Source organism: Saccopteryx leptura, chromosome 4, assembly GCF_036850995.1.
Source record: "Saccopteryx leptura isolate mSacLep1 chromosome 4, mSacLep1_pri_phased_curated, whole genome shotgun sequence".
NCBI lineage: Eukaryota > Metazoa > Chordata > Mammalia > Chiroptera > Emballonuridae > Saccopteryx > Saccopteryx leptura.
In genome coordinates, this window is record NC_089506.1 from 215448026 (window position 1) to 215463155 (window position 15130).

Below are 15130 nucleotides of genomic sequence, written 5' to 3' on the forward strand. Positions count from 1 at the left end.
GCTGTAGTCCTAGGTGAGTGAGCACAGGTAGTGTGTGACCCATTATCAGCTTACTGGCTCTTTGATCCCGGTGAATCTGAACTTGTCGGCACAGCTCGTTGACTCTCTGTTTTTCCAGGAAGAATAGTGTGTGCAGGCAAACAAATGCCAGTCATTTGCTTTACTGATCATTTGATTTGAACGTAGTGAAATATTCCTGTAGAGTAGGGATCGGGAACCTTTTTGGCTGAGAGAGCCATGAACGCCACATATTTTAAAATGTAATTCCGTGAGAGCCATACAACCACCGTGTACGTTACTCATTATCCAGTAAAAATTTGGTGTTGTCCCGGAGGACAGCTGTGATTGGCTCCAGCCACCTGCAACCATGAACATGCACAGTAGGAAATGAATGGATTGTAATACATGAGAATGTTTTATATTTTTAATGTTGTTATTTTTTTTATTAAAGATTTGTCTGCGAGCCAGATGGAGCCATCAAAAGAGCCACATCTGGCTCGCGAGCCATAGATTCCCAACCCCTGTTGTAGAGACTATTTGGATGACCCAACAACAGTAAAGAGGTCCTGAAATCCAGAATCATGGAGTGAAAGCCAAGGGTTGGCCTCCGTGAATGATGAAGTGTCCTGGGGGACTTGGCACCATCCCAGAGCCCCTTCCCCATCTTGACCTACTTCCAAGAGTGCATTTACTTGAAAAGAGTATTTAAGACTTCTAGAGGAGACCCTAACCCTCCCCAGTGATCTGACTGTCCCTTCCAGTGTCAAGTGATCCTTGTGGAACGCTCTCTTAACAGCTGACCTAATCTCCTGGCCATCTTTGGGGGCAGGGAGGAATATCGATGGCCACACTTGATCTGTTGGCCTAACTTTCAGCTGCCTTTTATCATCTCCACTCAGAACTTTCTTTTCTCTATTTTTTAGTGACAGGTCATACTGTCTGACCCTGTCATCTATGGCTGTACTCACTTGCTTTCGTACTTAACGTGATGCTGACATCAGGCTGGTTTGTGGACAAAACTTAGGAGGTGCTGCCTCACTAGTTGTAGCCTGAAAGTTTGACAAGTGGTTTCCTATTTATATGTATGTGACATTATGTTGGGGCCTTTGACTAGTGTGGCAGATTAACTGCTTTTAGCATATGTGACACAAGTTAATTAGTATTTTATTGTTTCCCACCAACTCTTTTCAGAACAAGCAATTAGATTTCTAGAGTTTCTTTTTCTTTATCTCTGTGGGTAAGTAGTATACCAGTTTTCCTGCTACTTTAGACAGTAGGCAATAACTAAACGTATTCACAGCTCTCAGTAATATTTGTTCTATTGTTTTGTTTTGAGGTGGAAGGGGGAGCTCTACCCTCAGAACATGAGGGGTAATAATTGCGTGGCTCACAAAGACCAGTGAGTACATCATCTGCATTTTCCACAGCTCACCAAAGGAGGGCTCTCACACCAGTCTCGGTCCAGCCTTTTCTGTCTGTCCCTCAGAAAACACTATTCATTATGGCCAAGTGTTGTCATTTTCCTCAGTATTTTCTTAGAAATGTTATTGAGGGATGGGGGGTCCTTTTACAAATTTTGGAAATAAATGAATCAGATGAGAAGACCATGCTTCTGAATGATCATTTGGTTTAACAAAGCCCCTTGATTTAATGTGATTATGGATGTGTTGGCTGGAGTATAGTTTAAGATCTTCCCACTGAACCTACAGGCTTTAAGAAACCAACCCAGGAGTATTTTCCTGTCGAACAAATGGATTCTGAGATCGTACATGTAATTGATCCTAGTTCTCTGCTTCTCCTGAGTCAGGCCATGGATCATTTGGAGTCCTTTATTGCTGAGTGTGATCGGAGAACTGAACTTGCCAAGAAGCGGCTGGCAGAGACACAGGAGGAGATCAGTGCAGAAGTTTCCGCAAAGGTATGCCTGGGAGGCCTTCACCTTGAGATACTGGTACAGATCACTGTCCAGAAAGAATTGGGCTGCTGGTAGACTAATAGCTCCCCATCAGCACTGATCGTGCATCTTTGGGGGCCAATACTCATGCCTTGGGAGTTTCCAGTAAGAAGGGAGGCTGTCAGCAAATAATCAGTCCCCAGTAGCTACTGCTTCTGCCTCTCCTTTCACCTTACTTTTTTTTTTTTTGGTTTTTTTTTTGGAAACAGAGACAAAGGGATACACAGGAAGGTAGAGAGATGAGAAGTATCAACTCAGTATTGTAGTGCCTTAATTGTTCATTGATTGCTTTCTATTATGTGCCATTAGGGGGGCGGGGTTTCCAACTGAACCAGTGACCCCTTGCTCAAGCCCATGACCTTGGCCTCAAGCCAGTGACCATGGGGTCATGTCTATGATCCCAAGCTCAAGACGGATGAGTTTGCCCTAAAAGCCGGTGACCTCGGGGTTTCAAACCTGGGTCCTCAACATCCCAGGCTGGTGCTCTATCCAGTGCACCACCACCTGGTCAGGCACATTTTTTAAAGATTTTGTATATTGATTTTACAGAGAGGAGAGATTGGGAGAGCGAGAAGTATAGACTCATTGTTGCATCACTTTAGTTGTTGCTTGCTTATTGTATGTGCCTTGACTGGGTAAGACCGGGCAAGCCCAGGGCTTTGAATGAGGTGTCAGCATTCCTGGTCGACACTTTATCCACTGTGCAACCACAGGCCAGGCACATATATATATATATATTTTGTATTTTTTCGAAGCTAGAAACGGGGAGAGACAGTCAGACAGACTCCCGCATGCGCCCGACCGGGATCCACCTGGCACGCCCACCAGGGGGCGATGCTCTGCCCCTCTGGCCTTGACCAGAGCCACTCTAGCACCTGGGGCAGAGGCCAAGGAGCCATCCCCAGCGCCCGGGCCATCTTTGTTCCAATGGAGCCTTGGCTGTGGGAGGGGAAGAGAGAGACACAGAGGAAGGAGAGGGGGAGAGGGGGAGGGGTGGAGAAGCAGGTTGGCGCTTCTCCTATGTGCCCTGGCCGGGAATTGAACCCGGGACTTCTGCACGGCAGGCCGACGCTCTACCACTGAGCCAACCGGCCAGGGCCGGCACATATTTTTTGAAGTTTGTTTTTTTAACATTTCACACGAAACAGGAAATGGGAAGAAGTGGGGAAATGGTTGAACTATGGTTCATTCATGTTTGGGAATGAAGGGAGATCTGTACGTAATTAGCCTTTAGCTGCATTATTCTGTTTCCCCTGTTCAGTAGAACTAAGTCTGTTCATTGTTTTATCCTTTTAGTTTTGTAAAAGCATTTCTTAGGGTATATGCAATTGCTAACTGGAGCAATAGTGCTATTTTATTTCTGAAAGTATATACAAATAATTAGGCATTTTGTTTAAAGTATGTTTATGCCCTAGCTGATTGGCTTAGTGGTAGAACATTGACTCAGCATGTGGAAATTCCAGGTTCAATTCCCAGTCATGGCACACAGAAGATGCAACCATCTGCTTCTCCACCCCTCCCCCTTTCCCTTTCCTTTCTCCCCCCCCCCCTTCTGTCTTCCCCTCCCATAGCCTTGGCTCAGTTGGAGCAAGTTGGCCCCAGGCACTGAGTATGGCTCCATGGCCTCGCCTCAGGTGCTAAAATAGCTTGCTTGCTGAGCAATGGCCTTAAATGGGCAGATCATCACTTCATAGGGGGCTTGCTGGGTGGATCCAGTTGGGGTGCATGTGGGAGTCTATCTCTTTGCCACCTAGCTTCTCACTTAAGGAAAAAAATAAAGTATAAGTTCATGTATTTAAACCTAGACGTTTTATTACCCTTACTGTATGTAGTAGGAGACGTAAAAAGAGCCTAGAAAATGACCAATATGTTGATTATTGTAACTGGGTTGGAAGTGACAGAGATGCCACTGCTTTTATTGGAACGTGGTGCACAGCTTTAGTTTATGGTCAGAGTCTCAGTGTTGGCAATTAGAGTGTCATAATTGTCCCAATTCATATGTGCCCCATCGAGAATCTTTAACTGTTATGTTTATTATTTTCAGTAGAACAGACCAGAAATGCAGTGAAAGAAACATTTTTTTTTGTATTAAAAGTCCTTTGTGGCCCTGGAGAGTGGCTCAGTGGATAGAGTGTTGGCCCAGTATATGGACATCCCAGGTTCCATTCCTGGTCAGAGCATACAGGAGAAGTGACCTTCTGCTTATTTCCTTCCTCTCCCCCTGCGCTCTCTCTTCTCCTCCTGCAGCCAGTGGCTTATTTGGTTGGAGCATGGCCCTGGCTGCTAAATATAGCTCAGTTGGTCTGAGCGCATCAGCCTCAGGCACTTAAAATAGCTTGGTACTCAAGAAGCATCAGCCCAAGATGGGGTTGCCAGGTGGATCCCAGTCGGGGCATATGCAGGAGTCTACCTACCTCTCACTTAAAAAAAAAAAAAGTCCTTTGTTTTTATTTTTTGTTCTTTGTATAAATTTTTATTTGTTTATTGACTTTAGGGAGAGACACATCCCGTTTATTGTTCCACCAATTCATGCATTCATTGGTTGATTCTTGTATGTGTCATGACTAGGGATCAAACCACAGCCTTCACATAAAAAGATGACGCTCTAACCAATTGAGCTACATGACCAGGGCAAATCTTTTGGTTTTGGACATCTTGCTTACCTTATTGTTTTTCTCTCTTCAGGCAGAAAAAGTACATGAATTGAATGAAGAAATAGGTAAACTTCTTGCTAAAGCTGAGCAACTGGGAGCGGAAGGAAATGTGGATGAATCCCAGAAAATTCTTATGGAAGTGGAGAAAGTCCGTGCAAAGAAAAAAGAAGCTGAGGTTGGTGAGAAAAATGTCTTTGAGAAAGGGAATATTGAGTTGCTCCAGAAAGTTGACAGTCTGGGCTGAAATGAAGTGGTGCTTCTTTATTTTTAATATTAGGAAGGGATTAAAAAAATAGAGCGATAGCCTGACTAGTAGTGGCCCAGTGGATGAAGCGTCCACCTGGGATGCTGAAGTTCCACATTCGAGACCTTGAGGTTGTTGGCCTCAGCGTGGGCTCATCTGGCATGAGGGCAGGCTCGCCAGTTTGAGTATGTTTGAGTTTGGGGTCACTGGCTTGAGCATGGGATCATAGACATGACACCATGGTTGCTGGCTTGAGCCCAAGGTCGCTGGGTTGTGCAAGGGATCACTGGCTCGGCTGGCACTATCTGGTCAAGACACATATGAGAAAGCAATCAGTGAACAATTAAGGTGCCACAACTGTGAGTAGATGCTTCTCATCTCCTTCCCCCTCCCCCATTAAAAATGAAAAGGTGTAGCACATTATAATAGAAATTCAAGTTCTCAGTCATTCCCCTCTCTAGTCCCAATTCTCTCTCCAAAGGCAGGCATCAGTATATGTAATGTAATTTTAGTTCTTTTTTTTTTTTTTAATTTTTAATTTATTTATTCATTTTAGAGAGGAGGGGGGGGGGAGAGAGAGAGAGAGTGAGAGAAGGGGGAGGAGCAGGAAGCATCAACTCCCATATGTGCCTTGACCAGGCAAGCCCAGGGTTTTGAGCCGGCAACCTCAGTGTTTCCAGGTTGACGCTTTATCCACTGCGCTACCACAGGTCAGGCTAGTTCTGTCTTTATACTTTATTATACATGTATATGCAGAAACACTGTGTATGTGTGTGGGGGGTGTGCTTTGTGCATTTTATTTATTTAAGATTTTATTCATTTCAGAGAGATGAGAGAAAGTAGGGGAGGAGCAGAAAGCACCAACTTCCATATGTGCCTTGACCTGGCAAGCCCAGGGTTTTGAACTGGTGACCTCAGCATTCCAGGTCTATGCGTTATCCCTTGTGCCACCACAGGCCAGGCTGCTTTGTGCATTTTATTTATTTAATTTAATTTAATTTAATTTTTTTACAGAGACAGAGTGAGAGTCAGAGAGAGGGATAGATAGGGACAGACAGGAACGGAGAGAGATGAGAAGCATCAATCATCAGTTTTTTGTTGCGACACCTTAGTTGTTCATTGATTGCTTTCTCATATGTGCCTTGACTGTGGGCCATCAGCTGACCAAGTAACCCCTTGCTCGAGCCAGCGACCTTGGGTCCAAGCTGATGAGCTTTTTGCTCAAACCAGATGAGCCTGTGCTCAAGCTGGAGACCTCGAGGTCTCGAACCTGGGTCTTCCACATCCCATTCCGATGCTCTATCCACTGCGCCACCGCCTGGTCAGGCTGATTTGTGCATTTTAAAAATCCTACATGGCAGCTCTGGTCGGTTTGCTCAGTGGTAGAGCATTGGCCCGCATGTACATGTCATGGGTACCATTCCCCTGATCAGGACACACAGGAGAAGTGTCTATTTCTCCACCCCTCCTCTTCTTTCTGTTTTTCTCTCTGTCTCTTCTCCTCTTGCAGCCATGGCTTGATTGGCTGGAACAAGTTGACCTCAGGCGTTGAGGATGGCTCCATGATCTCTGCCTCAGGTGCTAAATAAATGGCTCTGGTTGCAACAGAGCAGTGGCCCTAGGTGGGCAGAACATTGATTACCTCCTAGTGGGTGTGCTGGGTGGATCCTGGTTGGGGTGTATCTGGAAGTCTGTCTTTGCCTCCCCTCCTCTCACTAAACTTAAAAAGAAAAAGTCTGGCCTGTAGTGGCATAGTAGATGAAGTGTTGACCTCGAATGCTGAGGTCACCGGTTTGAAACCCTGGGTTTGCCTGGTTGGGACACATATGTGGGAGTTGATGCTTTATGCTCTTCCCCCCTCTTTTGCTCTCTCTTTCTCTCTCTACTCTAAAAATGAATAAATAAATAAAAATTAAAAAAAAAAATTCCTACATTGCCTGGCCTGTGGTGTCGCAGTGTATATATAGTAGGCTGACCTGAAATGCTGAGATTGCCAGTAACCCTAGGCTTGCTTGGTCAAGTTACATACAACAAACAACCAATGAACAGCTAGAGGGAAATAACTACTTCTTGTCACCCCCCCCCCAGAATATTAATAAATAACCCCCCCATAAAATTAATAAGTATTATATTTTTAATAAAAATCTGCCTGAACAGGCAGTGGCTAGAGCGTCGGACTGGGACGCAGAGGTCCTAGGTTCGAAACCCCTAGTTCGCTGGCTAGAGCACAGGCTTACCAGCTTGAGCACGGGATCATAGGCTTGAGCCCCTGCCGTGACTGCCCCACTGCCCCCCATCAAGGTGCACATGAGAAAGCAATCGCTGAAATAACTAAGGTGCCGCAATGAAGAATTGATGCTTCTTATCTTCCTTGCTGTCTGTTTGTCTCTGTTTGTTCCTCTCTTTGTGTCTCTGTCACAAAAAAAGTAAAGATAAAAGTTTTACATAAGGGCTACCCACACTATCCATGTCTTTCACTTGCATTATTCACTTAGCATTATTTGTGAGATAATTCCATGTTACTGCCTACAGATCTATTCATTTAGCTGATTAATGTAGGATTCCAATTTGTGAACATGTCTTTTGATGGTTTTGTAGGTAATTGGAGGTTTCTTTTTCGTGTGTGTGTTTTTCTGAAGCTAGAAACGGGGAGAGACAGTCAGACAGACTCCCGCATGCGCCCGACTGGGATCCACCCGGCACTCCCACCAGGAGGCGATGCTCTGCCCCTCCGGGGCGTCGCTCTGCCGTGACCCCAGCCACTTTAGTGCCTGGGGCAGAGGCCAAGGAGCCATTCCCAGCGCCCGAGCCATCTTTGCTCCAGTGGAGCCTCGGCTGCGGGAGGGGAAGAGAGAGAGAGGAAGGAGAGGGGGAGGGGTGGAGAAGCAGATGGGCGCCTCTCCTGTGTGCCCTGGCCGGGAATCGAACCCGGGACTTCTGCATGCTAGGCCGACGTTCCACCACTGAGCCAGCCGGCCAGGGCCAGGTTTCTTATCTTTATAAACAGTTGTGCTGCAGGTGTCCTTGTTCCCAGTGTGTCCTTGTCCGCTAGTGCATGTGAGAGTGTTCTAGGATGTCAGCTTGGAGGTAGGATTTCTGGGAATGACACATACATGTGCCACTCTCACAAGTAGATCACTAAATTGCACTCTGTTCATTTTAGTTGTACCAACTTAAGCTCCTCCTACCAGCAGTGTATGAAAGTGCTTGTGTTTTTCTTTCTTTGCCAGTTTAGTGACTGATATGGAACCTTTTGTGTTTTCTTTTTTCTTTATTCTTTTTTTTTCCTGAAGCTGGAAACGGGGATAGACAGACAGACTCCCGCATGCGCCCGACCGGGATCCACCCGGCACGCCCACCAGGGGCGATGCTCTGCCCCTCCGGGGTGTCGCTCTGCTGCGACCAGAGCCACTCTAGCGCCTGGGGCAGAGGCCAAGGAGCCATCCCCAGTGCCCGGGCCATCTTTGCTCCAATGGAGCCTTGGCTGCGGGAGGGGAAGAGAGAGACAGAGAGGAAGGAGGGGGGGGTGGAGAAGCAAATGGGCGCCTCTCCTATGTGCCCTGGCCGGGAATCGAACCCGGGTCCCTCGCACGCCAGGCCGACGCTCTACCGCTGAGCCAACTGGCCAGGGCCTGGAACCTTTTGTTTTTTAAGTGAGATGAAGGGAGATAGATTCTCACATGCGCCCTGACCTGGATCTACCCAGCAACCCCTATCTATGGCAGGTGCTTGAATCAGCAAAGCTGTTTTTAGCACCTGAGGCTGTTGTGCTCAGACCAGTCCAGCCACTGGCTATAAGAGGGGAAGGGGGGCAGGAAGGGGAAGAGAAGCAGATGGTTGTTTCATATGTGTGTCCTGATAGGAAATTGAACTCGGGACTTCCTCATGCCTGGTCAGTGGTCTATCCTGAGCCAGCTGACCAGGGCTTTTTTTTTTTTTTTAATTCTTTTTTTTGTTGTTGTTTTTGGGTTTTTTTGTTTGTTTGTTTTTTTACAGAGACAGAGAGTGAGTCAGTGAGAGGGGTAGACAGGGACAGACAGGAATGGAGAGAGATGAGAAGCATCAATCATTAGTTTTTCATTGCGCGTTGCAACACCTTAGTTGTTCGTTGATTGCTTTCTCACATGTGCCTTGACCGCGGGCCTTCAGCAGACCGAGTAACCCCTTGCTGGAGCCAGCGACCTTGGGTTCAAGCTGGTGAGCTTTTGTTCAAACCAGATGAGCCTGCACTCAAGCTGGCGACCTCGGGGTCTTGAACCTGGGTCCTCTGCATCCCAGTCCGACGCTCTATCCACTGCGCCACCGCCTGGTCAGGCTTTTTTAATTCTTTATTGATCTTAAAGAAAGAGGAAAGGGGAGAGAGAGAGACAGAAACACCAGTCTGTTTCTGTATGTGCCCCGACCGGGTATTGAGCTGGCAACCTTTTCATATCAGGACAGTGCTCTAACCAACTGAGCCATCCAGCCAGGGCACCAGGGCTTTTTTTTTTTTCTTTGAGAGAGGAAGGCAGAGAGATGAGAAGCATCTACTTATATTTGTGTCACTTTAGTTGTTCATTGATTGCTTCTCATACATGCCTTTACCTGGTGGGGGGGTGGGGCCTTCCAGCTGAGCCAGCGACCATGGGATCGTGTTGATCCTGCACTCACTCTGGTGACCTCGGGGTTTTGAACCTGGGTCCTCAACAACCCAGGTAAATCCTCTGTCCACTGCACTACCACAAGTCAAGCTTAAACCTGGATTTTTTTTTTTTTTTTTTTACAGAGACAGAGAGAGAGTCAGAGTGAGGGATAGACAGGGACAGACAGACAGGAACAGAGAGATGAGAAGCATCAATCATTAGTTTTTCGTTGCGCATTGCGACACCTTAGTTGTTCATTGATTGCTTTCTCATATGTGCCTTGACCGTGGGCCTTCAGCAGACCGAGTAACCCCTTGCTTGAGCCAAGGACCTTGGGTCCAAGCTGGTGAATTTTTGCTCAAACCAGATGAGCCCGCACTCAAGCTGGCGACCTCGGGGTCTCGAACCTGGGTCTTCCGCATCCCAGTCCGATGCTCTGTCCACTGCGCCACCGCCTGGTCAGGCTTAAACCTGGATTTTGAAGGAGCATTTTAACTTGAGCTCAAGCAGCAGTTACTCTGTCATGGTTTTATTTTCTTTTATGTCTTGTTTATTTTGAGTCTTAATGAGTTACTTCTTGTGACTGGATTTAGACTGGTGGCTGCAGGAGGGAGTGTGTTTTGTTCCGTTTTGTTCACACTTTGTTTTTTGTTTTTGTTGTTTTTTTTACAGAGACAGAGAGTCAGAGAGAGGGATAGACAGGGACAGACAGACAATAATGGAGAGTTGAGAAGCATCAATTATTAGTTTTTCGTTGCGCATTGCAACACCTTAGTTGTTCATTGATTGCTTTCTCATATGTGCCTTGACCGGGGGCCTTCAGCAGACCGAGTAACCCCTTGCTTGAGCCAGCGACCTTGGGTCCAAGCTGGTGAGCTTTTGCTCAAACCAAATGAGCCCGCGCTCAAGTTGGCAACCTCGGGGTCTTGAACCTGGGTCCTTCCACATCCCAGTTCGACGCTCTATATCCACTGCGCCACTGCCTGGTCAGGCTTTGCACACTTTCTTTGAAGAGAATGTCTAATGTATTTGTCCTTCCAAATTTTCTTTTGGGGCTGCCGTTTGGGATGTCGTTTCCTAGACATTGGTACACAAATTCTGTGGATGGCTCTTGAATATTTTGTTTGTTTATTTGGTTTGTTTTGTTATTCATTTTTTGAAGTACCCTGTTGAAGATTCTCCTTTCTTGCCTCTCTGGTCTTCATAGAGTTTCCTGCAGTGTCTAGTAGAGACATGTTTTTACTTCTGCCCTCTGAGAGCAGGCAGCGTCCTGCTTCTTTGAGTGTTTTTGAATATTCCTTGATGCTTTGAAATCATGGTGGGTTTATTTCTTGTTTTTCTTCTTTTCCAAGTAAGAGGAGGAGCGATAGACTCCCACGTGAGCCCCAACCGGATCTATCCAGCAAGCCTACAAGGGGGGCAATGCTCTGCCCATCTGGGGCAGTGCTCCTTTGCTCAGCAACTGAACTCTTAAGCTCCTGAGCTGGTGGCCATGGAGTAATCCTCAGCAACTGAGGCCAACTTGTTTCAATTGAGCCATGGCTGCAGGAGGAGAAGACAGAGAGAGAGAGAAAGAGAGAGATAGAGAGAAGAAGCAAGAGTGGGAAGGTTGGGGAAGCAGGTGCCTTGACCAGGAATCGAACCTGGGGCATCAATATGCTGGGCCAGCACTCTGCCACTAAACCAGTCGGCCGAGGCTGGTTCATTTCTTAAGTAAATTTAAGAAATTAAATTGGTTAAAAATATCTGAAGTTTTATAAACGATCCAGTTTTTATTTATTTACATCACTTCTATACTTCAAATATTTCTGTTTTGGGGGTTGCATATTCAGTGATAGTTTTATGTACCTCATTTTCACCACTTCTCTCTCTCTAGGAGGAATACAGAAATTCCATGCCTGCATCCAGTTTTCAACAGCAGAAGTTGCGTGTTTGTGAAGTCTGCTCAGCCTACCTTGGTCTCCACGACAATGACCGTCGTCTTGCAGACCACTTTGGGGGCAAATTGCACTTGGGGTTCATTCAGATCCGCGAGAAGCTTGATCAGTTGAGGGTACGTTAATGCATTGTGTTTCTGGAGAAACTGAGAAGTCTTGTGACCTTAACATTTATTTATTCCACTCTAGAAAACTTTTTCCTCCTCTCTTAAGAGCAGCCCTTGAGTATTATAGTGAAATGCTCCGTTTATAACTTCATTCACACAAGAGACCTAAGGGACCTTGGATATTTATTTAGTCTGCATCTCCTTTTGATGAAGATAATGGCAGAGTCCAGTACAGGATTCAGACACCTCTTGCACATCTTTAAATAACTTCTTTTAGTAGATGACAAAGAACCAGCAGTTTCTAGTTTTTCTCCTTATACAGAGACGATGCATGGAGAATGGTTAGGGCAGATGGGAGATGACAAATCTGACTGTTGCCTTGAGCCACTTTAGGAGGAGAAGGTGATTCTTTTCCTGGATTAGACTAAAACATTTGACATCTTGGTACAGAACACTAAGAAGGAAAGATAAACATGTTTCAGGTACTTAGAATTGTTGTTTTCCAAACTGACAGGAGTCTTCCCTGTTCTGTACTGTCTGATGAAGATGGATGCTGGAAAATAGGTAGTTTCCCTCTAGGCACCTGAAATCTGGTGGAAGTACAGACACGTGCACCTGACTATATAAAACATGAGGATAATCAAGAGTGAGACCCTGTGTGCCTCTTAGGGTTCTGCATCCAAGGAACAGTCTCCAGGAGGTGATATGTGATCTTGGCACTGAGCAAGGATCTGGGTGGCAGTGAGGATATTCTCAGCCACTGGTCTTGAGACTTTTTTGAGTCCGGTTTTTTTCTTTATAAACTTACAGATATCAAAGATGTAAAAATATTTTATATGTAGGTAATAGAACATAAGTATAACAATTTGGTGTCTAATATCCCCATTAAAACATCTTGACTGATCGGTGGTTGCGCAGTGGATAGAGCATTGACCTGGGACGCTGAGATTCCTGGTTTGAAACCCCGAGGATAATGGCTTGATTGTGGGCTCATCCAGCTAGAGCGCACGTTTGCCAGGTTGAGCATCATGAGGTCACCAGCTTCAGCGTGGGATCATCAACTTGAGCTCAGACCATGCTGGCTTGAGCACAAGGTCACTGGCTCAGCTGGAGCCCTCCTGGTCAAGACATATAAGAAGCAATCAGTGAACAGCTAAACTTCTGCACCTATGAGTTGATGCTTCTAGTCTCTCCCTTCCTGTCTTTCTCTCTCAAAAAGAAAAAAAATCGGCCCTGGCCGGTTGGCTCAGCGGTAGAGCGTCGGCCTGGCGTGCGGGGGACCCGGGTTCGATTCCCGGCCAGGGCACACAGGAGAAGCGCCCATTTGCTTCTCCACCCCTCCCCCTCTCCTTCCTCTCTGTCTCTCTCTCTTCCCCTCCCGCAGCCAAGGCTCCATTGGAGCAAAGATGGCCCGGGCGCTGGGGATGGCTCCTTGGCCTCTGCCCCAGGCGCTAGAGTGGCTCTGGTCATGGCAGAGCCATGCCCTGGAGGGGCAGAGCGACGCCCCGGAGGGGCAGAGCGTAGCCCCTGGTGGGCGTGCCGGGTGGATCCCCGTCGGGCGCATGCGGGAGTCTGTTTGATTGTCTCTCCCTGTTTCCAGCTTCGGAAAAACACAAAAAAGAAAAAAAAAAAGAAGAAAAGAAAAAAAATCTCCTTAGCATTTGGAAATGTAGTATTCTCATTTCTTTTTTTTCTTTTTAATTTATCTCACTGATTTATATACCTAGTTGGGTTTTTTTTTTTTTTTTCATTTTATTGATTTCTTTTCTTTTTTTTTTTTTTACAGAGGCAGAGATAGACAGGGACAGACAGACAGGAACGGAGAGAGATGAGAAGCATCAATCATCAGTTTCTCGTTGCGCGTTGCAACTTCTTAGTTGTTCATTGATTGCTTTCTCACATGTGCCTTGACCGCGGGCCTTCAGCAGACCAAGTAACCCCCTGCTGGAGCCAGCGACCTTGAGTCTAAGCTGGTGAGCTCTTTGCTCAAGCCAGATGAGCCCGCACTCAAGCTGGCGACCTCGGGGTCTCGAACCTGGGTCCTTCCGCATCCCAGTCTGATGCTCTATCCACTGCGCCACCACCTGGTCAGGCATATTCTCATTTCTTATTTAACTTTTATTTCCATTCCATATCACCCCATATTTTGTTCTCGGAGTCTTTTATTTCTTTAATGTATAGCTCTTCATCAGAAATCTGAATATATTAAAATGTTTCCCTAAAACTTTAATTACTAACTTGATCTAGAAAGTCTTTTTTTTTTTTTTTTTTTACTTTAGTTATTAAATTTAATAAGGTGACATTGATTACTAAGAGTACATAGGTTTCTGGTGAACATCTGTATAGCAAGCTTTTTTTTTAATGTTTATTGATTTATGAGAGAAAGAGAGGCACATTGATCTGTTACTATATGTGCCCTGAGTATCAAACCAATAACCCTAGTGTTTCAGGACAGTGTGCTAACCAACCCAGCTATCTGGCCAGGGCTTGAGAGCATGTTTGTCTCCACAGTTATGAGTAGCATATAGTTGACCAAAACAACACAAATATATTACAGATTTTGATAAATAGCTGTTAAACTAACAACCGAGACCCTGGTTGGTGGCTCAGTGGATAGAGGCTCTTCACCTCCTGCAGCCAGAGGATTGATTGGTTTGAGTGTGGCACCAGGCACTGAGGATGGCTCAATTGGTCCGAGTTCGTCACACTCAGGCACTAAAAATTGCGCAGTACTTGAACATCAGCCCAATATGGATTGCCAGGTGGATCCTGGTTAGGGCGCATGTAGGAGTCTGCCTCATAATCTCCATTCCTCTCACTAAAAATCGATCAAGCAATCAAAGTAACAACAGAATGGAAGGACATCTCTAAATGGTAAAGAAGATAGGAGTTCTATGCTCTAATTAAAAGATGGCTTTACTCACAGTGGTCCTAGAGGTGTTCATACCTCAAGACCACACAGTGAAGTAAATGTGGTATAAGAGTAAGGCCTTCTTTGTTGTGTGAGGGAAGATACTGTTTTAGGGAGTAGTAAGGGTTTTGAGAGGAAATTATGCTGGACCACAGGTCTGTTTGCAGTCAGATCCACTTAGGAAGAGTGTGCATGGAAGAAGAGGTGTTTTGACTTTTTTTTTTTTTGGTGGGAGAGGCAGAGTCAGAGAGAGGGACAGACAGACAGGAAGGGAGAGAAATGAGAAGCATCAGTTCTTCGTAGCGGCACCTTAGTTGTTCATTGATTGCTTTTTCATATGTGCCTTGACCAGGGGCTACAGCAAACCGAGTGACCCTTTGCTCAAGCCAGTGACCTTGGGATCAAGCTGGAGAGCTTTGCTCTAACCAGATGAACCTGTGCTCAAGCAATCTCAAGATCTCGAACCTGGGTCCTCCGGATCCTAGTCTGACGCTCTATCCACTGCACTCTGTCCACTGCGCCACCGCCTGCTCAGGCAGTGCTGAGACTTCTATCATTAACCTGTCCACTCTTTGTGCCTGCTCCAGGCACAGAGTGATTGGAGTGCCAAGTGTAAAGCTGGAGGTACCAGACAGGAAGGTCCTCATGCCTGGAATCTGCTTTGGGGAGGGGAGCGAGCCTCTCTCCCAGACCTTGGTGTG

The 15130-nt window shown here is 46.2% G+C and overlaps 1 protein-coding gene and 1 non-coding gene across 6 annotated transcripts in view; one reads left to right on the forward strand and one right to left on the reverse strand.

The window, feature by feature from the left end:
• LUC7L (LUC7 like) overlaps positions 1–15130 on the forward strand; it is a 46677-nt gene that overhangs the window by 24308 nt on the left and 7239 nt on the right. For all 5 annotated transcript variants that reach the window (XM_066383079.1, XM_066383074.1, XM_066383076.1 and 2 more), the window contains 3 exons: positions 1808–1918; positions 4640–4783; positions 11351–11527. In XM_066383079.1, the coding sequence (XP_066239176.1) occupies positions 1808–1918; positions 4640–4783; positions 11351–11527 (432 nt within the window). The remainder of the gene's footprint in view (positions 1–1807; positions 1919–4639; positions 4784–11350; positions 11528–15130) is intronic.
• Positions 2978–3053, reverse strand: TRNAG-GCC (transfer RNA glycine (anticodon GCC)). Its single transcript has one exon. It is a non-coding gene; the product is annotated as a tRNA-Gly (tRNA).